At 42.3% G+C, this 10,066-nt stretch overlaps 1 protein-coding gene across 1 annotated transcript in view; it reads left to right on the forward strand.

The window, feature by feature from the left end:
* The window catches only part of cdin1 (CDAN1 interacting nuclease 1), a 54,275-nt gene extending 45,261 nt beyond the window's left edge, over positions 1–9,014 (forward strand). Inside the window, exon 12 of the mRNA XM_083923775.1 lies at positions 7,818–9,014. Coding sequence (XP_083779901.1) covers positions 7,818–7,953 — 136 coding nt within the window. The 3' untranslated portion in view covers positions 7,954–9,014. The remainder of the gene's footprint in view (positions 1–7,817) is intronic.
* The last annotated feature ends 1,052 nt before the right edge of the window (positions 9,015–10,066 follow it).

Here is a 10,066-nt window from a genome sequence, read left to right on the forward strand (position 1 = left end):
GCAGGCGCCCGGTCAGGCTGACGCTGCCATCGAAAGGCCAGATAGGGTTACAGTGCAAACTGTTGTTGATTAGGGCCTTGCCTGTAGTGGGGGGATCATCCTAAATTGAAAACACATTAGCCGCCAGGGTTAAGGGCAGGATTAGGACCAGGGCTGCGTGGGGCGAGAAGCAGCAGCAGACACAAAATGGCCGTCCCTCTGCCTGCCTTTGACTGTGTTTCCCCAGAGACAGGTGGCAATTATCGACCAGGGCTGCTGGGAGTTCACAATAACAGGTTAAAGGAGCATGTATCCCCTTGACGCTGTAGTCCTCTCCGTCTGCAGAGGCTCCCAACCCCCAGCCTGCTCACCGGCCACCACAGGGAGCTTCCTGTCTCCAAGCAGAACATATAGACATGGCAACTCATCAAAGGCCAGAGGGACTCTCTGGACAGATCTTCAAATTAGCACTGCGGCCAGTGTTCGGCTTTGGAGACTAATAAGCCTCATCTGAAAACAGTAAAAGCCTTCGAGATGTTTTTTTCTAATGTTATTTGAACTTCCCATGTCAGATATAATAAAGGCCATCTAAATCATGTGCAGCGCGTACTTTTAAAATGTATTCACACATATGGATTATTACCTGCTCATGACTTCACTACAGTACTTGCATAGAGACACCATTTGAAGCCATCGCCATAATAGAATTTAATAATATCAGCATCAAGTGTTAATGAATACCCACTCAGTGTGTCATAACTGAAGAGATCAAGCCATTTTCATGATGTAGAGGGTCATTATAGAGGATGGGAGTCGATATCTGAGAGAAGATCAGGTGAGCTCTGACCGACTGAATGTTAACCCTTACACAGCCAGGGAATAACGCAGAGAGAGTGTTCTTATTATTACATTCGTATTAAAAAGGCTGAAGTTAAACGGGATACTGTTTGTAAAAGAGGAACGATGCGCAGAAAGTTTCTCCTGAAGAATAAGTCGTTCCATAACTCCAGCCTGACTTTAATACGGATCTGTCATCGGTAGGTTGTTTTGTCGTGCGCAGTGTCCTCGATACTGTTTGGACCAACTTCTGAACACTAAACAGACAAAGCCAAAGCCAGACCACACCTTGTTTGGTTTTGCTCCACATCCAAAGCAGACCGGAGTGTGTCAAAGCGCGTTGGACCGTGACGCTGTAGATCTTAGAGGGGACCAGCACACATTACACACACAACGCACACTTGTCCCTCAGATATGTGTTGCTAATGCGGTCGGCGACATGCTCAGTTAAGGGACTTAATGAGTTCCAAACACTGATTGGGACTCCTCCCTTTGGCTGGAGGATGTTTGGGAAGCATGTTATTGTACAAACGGATCCTAACCAGGACCAAATGGCGTTGTGAGGCGGCACTCTCAATGTCTTGCTATTGTTCTATCAAAATAGAAATGAGGCTGATGTTTATTAGCTTGAGTTCCCATTCACATAATCATGTGTTAGCTATGTTATCAATCAGCTGATTGATATAGAGTCTGTCAGATTGTGTTTGTGTGAGGAGATAAGATTTAGTTTAATGTGAGAAGGTGGCTGAGTTGATAGGAGGTCGTGAGGGAGACTGAGGTCAGAGAAAGTGATAATTCGTTAGTGGGAGATAAGACTGCGGAGTCTCATAGCACAGTAATGTTTGGGGGAACTTAAAGGTGTTAGGAGTTAAAGGTGATCAATAAGATTACAAGAATAAATGATTTCTACTATTTGTCATTCAGGATAAAAAGTCAGATAACTTGCATGCAAAGCTTAGATGAATTGGTATGATTAAAATCCTTATTATAGTGTGTTTTATCCACAAATGAGTGGATTTTGATGAGAATCATATGTCTTTAGAATCAGCAATATATTGTTAGAATACTGTACTGTGTCATGATTTGAGGATATATTACATTAAGTACAGAATGTTGTTTTTGTTCAGGCTGCATTACATTCAAATTATTTGAGTTTATGAATTTATTTAAAGTGAAATTGACATCAAATACCTATTTGTCACCAAATGCACATTATTATTATTATTATTATTATTATTATTATTATTATTATTATTATCATCATCATCATTATTTTTATTTCTTTCATTGTTTTATTTGTTTTCATTGTTTCTTGTGTTTAAATATCTTGAAAGCACCAACAGTTATCTCCCAAATGCTGTTACATCATAGATACAAAACGAAATTTGATTTGGTCAGTATCACATAGCCTTATTTGACAGGTAGCCATTTTGTTAAAAATAAATAAATTTGAGTTTGGATGGTATTCTCCCTGATGTTACATTTGGTGCGGCCTCCACCTTCTCATGCAAATATTAGAGGTGGTGTGTCTTGCAATAAAGTGTATCACGGTGTTCCTGAACTAAAGATAGCGTTGACTAGTTTTGTGGTGGGTCAGAGAGCTGAGGGCATATCCTGCCAAAGAGGTTAGAGCGGTTGCTATGGTTGCCAGATAACGCAGTCTCCGTTCTGGTGTTGGTATCATGCATCAGTGAGCGTAAATTATCTCCTGGTGCAACGGGCAACTCACAACACACCAACTCGACCTGACCTCCCACACCCTTCATACTCACACATTACACCTCCACACCTCTGTGTTAAAACCAACACTACACTACACAAACATACATACACGTATAACACGCTCTCTTCCTGCAACAGGGATAAAGACCAAACCTCATCCGCGCCACGTTCCATTTCCAAACCCCATCGACAGAAAACATAAAAACGTCGGGGAGAATTACACCTGGCGGAAGATGTTTTATTTTTTATTGCCCTCTATTCCACTTTAATTACGATGCTTGTGTGGGCTTGGGCGACTCATTTAACATACGGCCGTGTGCTCTGTCTTGCCTTGTATTTGTGTTTTACATACCTGAGCAGAATTGAACTTTTCCTTTGCCACAAAAATGAAGGGGGTTGTGGAGAGAGAAAAGAAGGTGTTCTATTCTTAGCTCTAGTCATGTTAATAACTTGTCTCTGGGAGGTTAACTCTTCCATTCAACTCCTGTTATTTATGGCCAGGAGGATGTATAGTTAGTAGCAAAGGGATTATTTACCTCCCTGTTCGTAGACACCCCTCCGGGCAGAGCCAGCCTTTAAATATCCTATTTGTGTGCACAGAAGCTTGCGTTATCAGGGGGTCTTCATCATAAGGCTGGCTGACTTGCTACAAACAGCTACTGCAAGGCCATTAAAATACACATGCTGGATGTACAGCGATATGCGGGGCCATATCACCTGGCATGCAGGCCCTGGGTCACTGCCTCCCTCTAAAACTCCACGCGTTCAAACGCATCACGCAACCATTATCTGACCCTGTAAATAAACTCCTGTAGGCAGCTGAATATAGCCTGGACCAACACGCCCTCATACCTCAAGGACATACTAGGTCAATTGTCAATGATTCATAAAACGACATCTATTATTGTTATATTTAAAATTGTTAGACATGGTAGCCGTTTCAAATACGTGACCGTAACATGTGACCGTAACATGTGATCGTAACATGTGACCGTAACATGTGATCGTGGCGCAGTTGCAGTTTTAATCACATGATTGTTCTATGAAACGTAACGGTCACATTTTTACACATGTAGCTAATGTTGTGAAACAGAACTATTTAAGTTTAGGCAACAAATATTTGTGGTTAGGGTTAGGAAAAAGTAATTGATTGGCATAAAAGGTGTTACGTTCGTAACAACATCACATCCGTTACAAAGTCACCGGGGACTTTTAGTTTCACACAGGACCTGAACCCCAGTCTCCTGGGTGAAAGTCCTGTGTTTGTTTGACCCATCCACCACCCCAACCTTCTTCACCACCCGAACTTTGGAGCTGCTATACCGTCACTTTCCTTCCACGTTCATTCCTTTGTTTGCTCCCACGATAATTACTTCTGCCGCTAGAGGTTGCGGCCTAACAACAAATGTAAATATGGGTCGTTATAAGCTGCTTGCACAATCGAGCAATACAGCCATTTCATCAATGAGGATGGTCATCACGGACTCAGCTACGTACATAGTTCGTCTGTCTCCAACACAGAGACTTTAAGTCGTCTATACTTCTCACCCCCATCACTCTCAATGTTTTCTGTCTTAAAAGAAGTTGAGCAGGTTCCATACCTGCATTTCAGGGAGCAGAGAAAAGACTGACTAAAGCAAATGTTTGGCAGGGCTTTAGTGGGCCTACCTTGTGACCTGATGTATGGATGCTGAAAACAAAGAGGTCTTTGTGGGGAAAGCTCAGAGACATAGAGTTCATGCTCAGGTAGAGGCTTACGCTGTCTAAATCATTGCTGGGGCGTTTGTTTAAAAATGGGTCTGCGCGGTATGTAAAATGAAGTGATGGTGTTTTAAAGTCGAACGTAAATTCATCTTGATTTTATTGATAATTCATCATGTCGTGTAATGTGCTTTGGCAGAAGGGCTGGGCCCACCCGTTTTTTAGTAAAGCTTTTTCTCACCAAATGTGGCAGATCAAATTAACCTTGATCTGTTTGTTAGGTTGAGATGTTAAACGGCGAGTTTTTTCCTGAGAGGCCGTCTGACCTCCAGCAACCTCAGAAAATGAGAAGGGCATAAATAAAATCAAGAGAGCAAGTTTGCACATTCTTTCAAAGGTACAGTTTGTATTTTACTTTATTAGATTTCGCAGTTCATATTTTTACTGGTGCTGTGTGTATGCATGGGTCGTGTCCATTTGAGATGCAGAGATTTAATTCGGTGTTCTAGCTCTGTGTGCGGCTTGGCTGCTTGTCTTTCTGTGTGTGTGTGTGTGTGTGTGTGTGTGTGTGTGTGTGTGCGTGCGTGTGTGCGTGCGTGTGTGTGCGTGTGTGTGCGTGTTTGTGCGTGTGTGTGTGTGTGTGCGTGTCCGTGCGTGTCCGTGTGCGTGTGTGTATGTGCATGTGCAGGCAGACACTAATAACACTACCCGCTCCTTCTTTCGAGGTTTTTTGTTCCTGAATGCCTTGCTCTCATTAAGCTGCCATAGCGAGCTGCTTGGCACCTGCTTTAAATGCGACCACCACCCGCTCATTAACACTAACGAAAGCGTGGCTGGAAGCCGCGATCTACGCCCAGGCTCTTCAATTGGCCCCCTCGCTGAAATTAGCTACGTTTCACAAACAATTTCACCAACTCGTTATAGAGTTAGGTGTTTATTGGAAGATGGCTGACTTAGAGGTGGTATGTGTAATAAGCACACGCCAGGTTAAGATGAGCCAGCCCACATAATAAACCATAATTTGCCGACAAATTCCAACTGAACTTACATTCACTTCCTCGGGCGTTATAACACACAAACTTCAGAGAGAGGGGCTGTAAAGTATACATGTGGCATTATATACTGTATATTTATAATTGCTTTTTACAGTGTCTGAATGCTGCTTGGAACGCTTTCTTCTCATGCTGTAGCCATCAGGATAAGTCTTGGCCTCCTGACCGTTCCCTTCCCCCTCAGTGTTATTGTTTGTATTCCCAGTCTCAGATTTTTACCTCAAGCTCCCTGTAGTATTGACTTGGATTAATTCTGTGTAGGATTCAAAGTCCATTTATTTTCTTTACGGTATGGAAAGGCCTTGGTGACACGGCTCCCCTGTGTTTATAATTTTGCTTGTTTCAATTTGTGCTCGGCCTCCCCTGACAGACCCGCGACATGATGTATCGTATACTGCTGCCTTATCTGTTGATGTACAGTTTTAACCTTTCCAGAAGGTTGCCTCTCTCCACTCTGTGCAGACCGCTCTCCCTTTTTCTCCCCTTTTTCAGCCTCACCTCCCCATCCAGTGCACAGGAAATACATACAGAAACGGACACGGCGGTTGAATAAAAAGAAGAGCATAACCCCTTTTCCAAAGTCATCTAATGTAAATGTTTAGGTTTTGTTTCCATAACATTTCCATATAAAGAATTGGCAGCCATGTGCAGCGGTGGACCATAGAAACAGGAGAGAATTTAGGGGGCTCGTAGTTTTGTGCAGTGCTGAGAGGCTGAGCTATGTGTGTGACATGGTGGTGAACTTTCAGTGTGCATCTGTAGGCTTTCTCCAGGGCTGTTAGCTTTGGCCTGTTTGCTCATAGATACAGGACCGTAAATCACACACTGTAAAATGTAGAATCCGGGGATGGGGTGCAGAAGCATGTACTGCTGCAAGGGCCTCTTTGAGGGAGCTTTGTGTGTGTGTGTGTGTGTGTGTGTGTGTGTGTGTGTGTGTGTGTGTGTGTGTGTGTGTGTGTGTGTGTGTGTGTGTGTGTGTGTGTGTGTGTGTGTGTGTGTGTGTGTGTGTGTGTGTGTGTGTGTGTGTGTGTGTGTGTGTGTGTGTGTGTGTGTGTGTGTGTGTGTGTGTGTGTTTTTTGTGCATTTGTCTGTCTCCATACAAGTACTGTATGTAAAACATGCGCTACCTCAAGGCTCAGTCAACAGTACACATTCATAGTTGGCAATGTCACAGCAACTGATTCTTACACTCACATTTATAATTTATGCGGTTGGAATACCTTGTCGAAGTTGTAAGGGTCAAACATCTAGATATTTATAATAAGCGTATATGTTATAACCATATAACAAAGACTACAGATCATATTATTAAAATAACACCATAGGATGTTTGAGTATGTATTTTATATGAAATGATTGATCACAGGTTCATGGTTTTATGCACTTTACCTTGGAGCTGAACTTCTGTTGCTCTCCGTGGCCCTTTGGCTAGCTTCCTGTCTAGGTCTCCGGAGGCCCCACAACATTGTTAACTGTCTGACGATAAAGTGTCTGGGACCAGAGCACTGTCAGCCCCCTTGAATCTGGTCTTGCATGTGGGGGCGTGAGCTGCTCTCCGTTCAGAGTTCAACTGTGACATGTCTTTATGCATGGCAGCTAATGTTCAAAGAATAGGTATGATCTATATGAGGCAGAGAGGGGCCGCGGGTGGCTCTTTGGGGCATAATAAATAGCTTGAAAGATGATTTATTACCTTTGTGAGGAGAAGTAGTGAAATAACGTTTCACATGCCGGTGAAAAACTCCTTAATTTTAATTGTTTCTGCACCTTTTAACAGATCTTCAGGTTTACAGTAGCTACAGTGTCTATAAGACACAATAGCAGCAAAATGATGAGAGGGAAAGAACAAAAGATAGAAGAAAGGAGGAAAAAAGTCTTGTATTTAAATAGTCTGAACTTGTCTTCTCAGTTGCTTGGCAAGTCTTTATTTATAGCTTTTAGGTACTGCAGTGCTGGCCAACTGAGGCAAAGTTGCTTTGGCTTTCAAAGTGAATGAAACAGCTGGACACTGTTGGATTGGCTAACATTAGACGCCAGATGCAGTGTGTTTAAGTCCCAGTCTTTGTGTTGAACTCTGTGTGCTCTGCTATGTGCCAGAGGCTTCTGATGACAGGAACCGGAGGCCTTGGTGTAGACAGAGCTTTGTTTTTTCTCAGATTATTGTTATTTCACTGCCACTGTAATGTGATCAAGTGTGTATCACCCTGTCAGAAAGATCTTAATCTTCCTGGTGGCTTTTTTTTTCATTTGATTCAGCACAAGTTTCCTGGATGGTGATCAAAGGAAAATACCTAAGAGACCTTATCACTCAAAGATCAATCTTACTTGTGTCCCATCTTTCTATCACTTCACTTACTTATTCCTGCTTTTTTTTGTTTTTCCTTCCAAATCCAAAGTCAATAGACGTAAACATTTTTTGAAGATATGAATTTAAAACGCATTCATAGCTACTTTAGAAATCTCAGACATGTCAGCAATGATGTATTAACAAAAGACAGGCTTTGTTTCTTTTGTTTTGCACTGCAGGTTTGGTCCAGGCCTTGTGATCTACTGGTATGGTTTCATAGGAGAGTTGGACTGCCAGAGAGACAGAGGTATCCTGCTCAAAGACTGTTTTCCGACAGACATTGTCACCCTGTGCCATGCCGCCCAGCAGGCCTGACTGCCACAACAGCCAGAATAAAGACAAAAGAGTGAGGAAAGGAAAAAAATATATAAATGGAAAGAAAGAGAGAGGAAGGCAAGGAGGCGGGAAGTGTAGGAACAGGGGTGGATACCTAGATCCGGAAGCAATTTGGCTTTCCTGCAGTGTGAGACGACTGCAAAAAAAATCTGCCCTGAACTCCACCTGACCCTCTGTCTCTGTCTGTCTCTCCCTTCCTCTTTTTCACTGCCCCAAAGCTACCACATGTAAACACACACCATCTTTCTGTATATCTGACAGCACAGGGTCAGATTCATACCTGTGTGCGAAATCACCGAGACCTTCCTGGTTGCGATCAGCTCCTGGCCCCTGGCCCCTGGATGGCCTCTCGTAACGGACAGCCAGGGTGAGAGCCTGGGCCAAAGCAGGACATAAGGCCCTTCCTTATCATACCCAAAGCCCTGGCCTTTGTCACTCCTTCCTCCTCCACTCCATAGGCAGATAAGAGAGGTGCGGTCCGGGGGCTGGGTGGACGCCTGTCTCTCACCTGCGTCACTCAGTGCCCTCTCAGTCACTCTCCAGGGGGGTAAACAGGATCATTTCTGATTAAAGATGGCCTCATTGTGACCTTTTTCACTTCACAAAATCTATTTAGGATGTATTTTTCTTATTTTACCACAGTAGGTTGAAGCAGGGGTTCACATTGGGACTAAATTACATTAAATTACTAAATATCTCTTTAATTCAGTAAGTCTAAATAAACTATAAATCTTCACATTTAGGGTACAATTTCTCACTCAGGTCCCACAGGTGTGTTTTCCAGCTTGACTGGCTTTCATCATCGATGTGTTGAATATTTTTCCCATTAAATGGTTTATCGTCTACAAAACATCAGAAAATCACAAAAAAAAGTTCATCACACTTTCCTAACCAACAGTCCAAAACCCAAAGATATTCATATTTACAGTCATATAAATAAATACTCACATATGAGAAGCTTGTTTGGCATCATCTGCTATACAAATCAAAATGATTCATCGGTAATCTAAATTGGTGGTGATTCATTTTCTGATTTTTTTTATACATTTTCTGTCTTTCTATCAACTGATTGATTAAGCGATTAATAATTTCAGCACCAGGATTGTAAAAGACAAAAAACATTCAATTTTGTTACATTCTATCCCACATTTTACATGATCATTTAAAAGAACGTTTGTGTACTGTGTCATTTTGTATATGTTTATTGTTAATAAATAAGTTTTGATAAATGATTTTTGATAATGTTCTTGTCATTAATATTTATGTTTAAGCAATGTGAGTGCCTTCAGGTACGTACAGTAGAAACACCTGATTTCCATGTAAAGGTGTGCGACTATCCAGCAGTTGTCTGTTACACTTCTTTACGACCTCGGTTCCTTTTATGAGCAGATACCAATGGAAGAAACACAGCCGGGCTAGGGGAACCAGAAGTGAACATAAAGTTGAGTGATGCTTTTAGAGGCAGATATGCACTGCCTATAGGGGGTCCCTGTTCTGTCCTCTTCTTTATGGCACAAAAAACGTTAAGAGGAAAGAAAGTGAAAGGGCGAAGAACCTGCCACCAACTCAGAAAATGCATCTTATAACAAGAGGTATGTATTGTTCCCCCTGAGTGTTACAGTATTGAAACGGAGTAAAGAGAATTTGTATCCTAATACACACATCTTTGAATACAGAGAATGTGTTGCCATCCATCGCCTGCAGAGTGACGAATCAAAGCAGACCTCAGGTGAAAGGTATAGTGATATGAATTAAAAGTCCCGTATCATGCTCATTTTAAGGTTCATACTGGTATTTTGGGGTTTATACTATATTATACTGGAAAAGACATGGAAACCTCACTTATTACAGTACTGGACAATGATGTTCTCCTTGTCTTCACTATAGTTCTGTTACTGAGGAGAACTCCCCCATATAGAATAGAAATAAGCGCTTATATGTTTGTTCTGCACCACTCACGCAGTTAGATAGATATGGTATGTGGAGGTTAAATACCACTAAAGTGTTACTTGATTTGTTACCCTTAAACCTCTAACCCTCAGCCGGCTCCCATCTAGGCCTTGATCCCTCCATGAGGAGGCCAGTGGGTCAC

This window comes from Echiichthys vipera (genome assembly GCF_963691815.1).
Source record: "Echiichthys vipera genome assembly, chromosome: 12".
NCBI lineage: Eukaryota > Metazoa > Chordata > Actinopteri > Perciformes > Trachinidae > Echiichthys > Echiichthys vipera.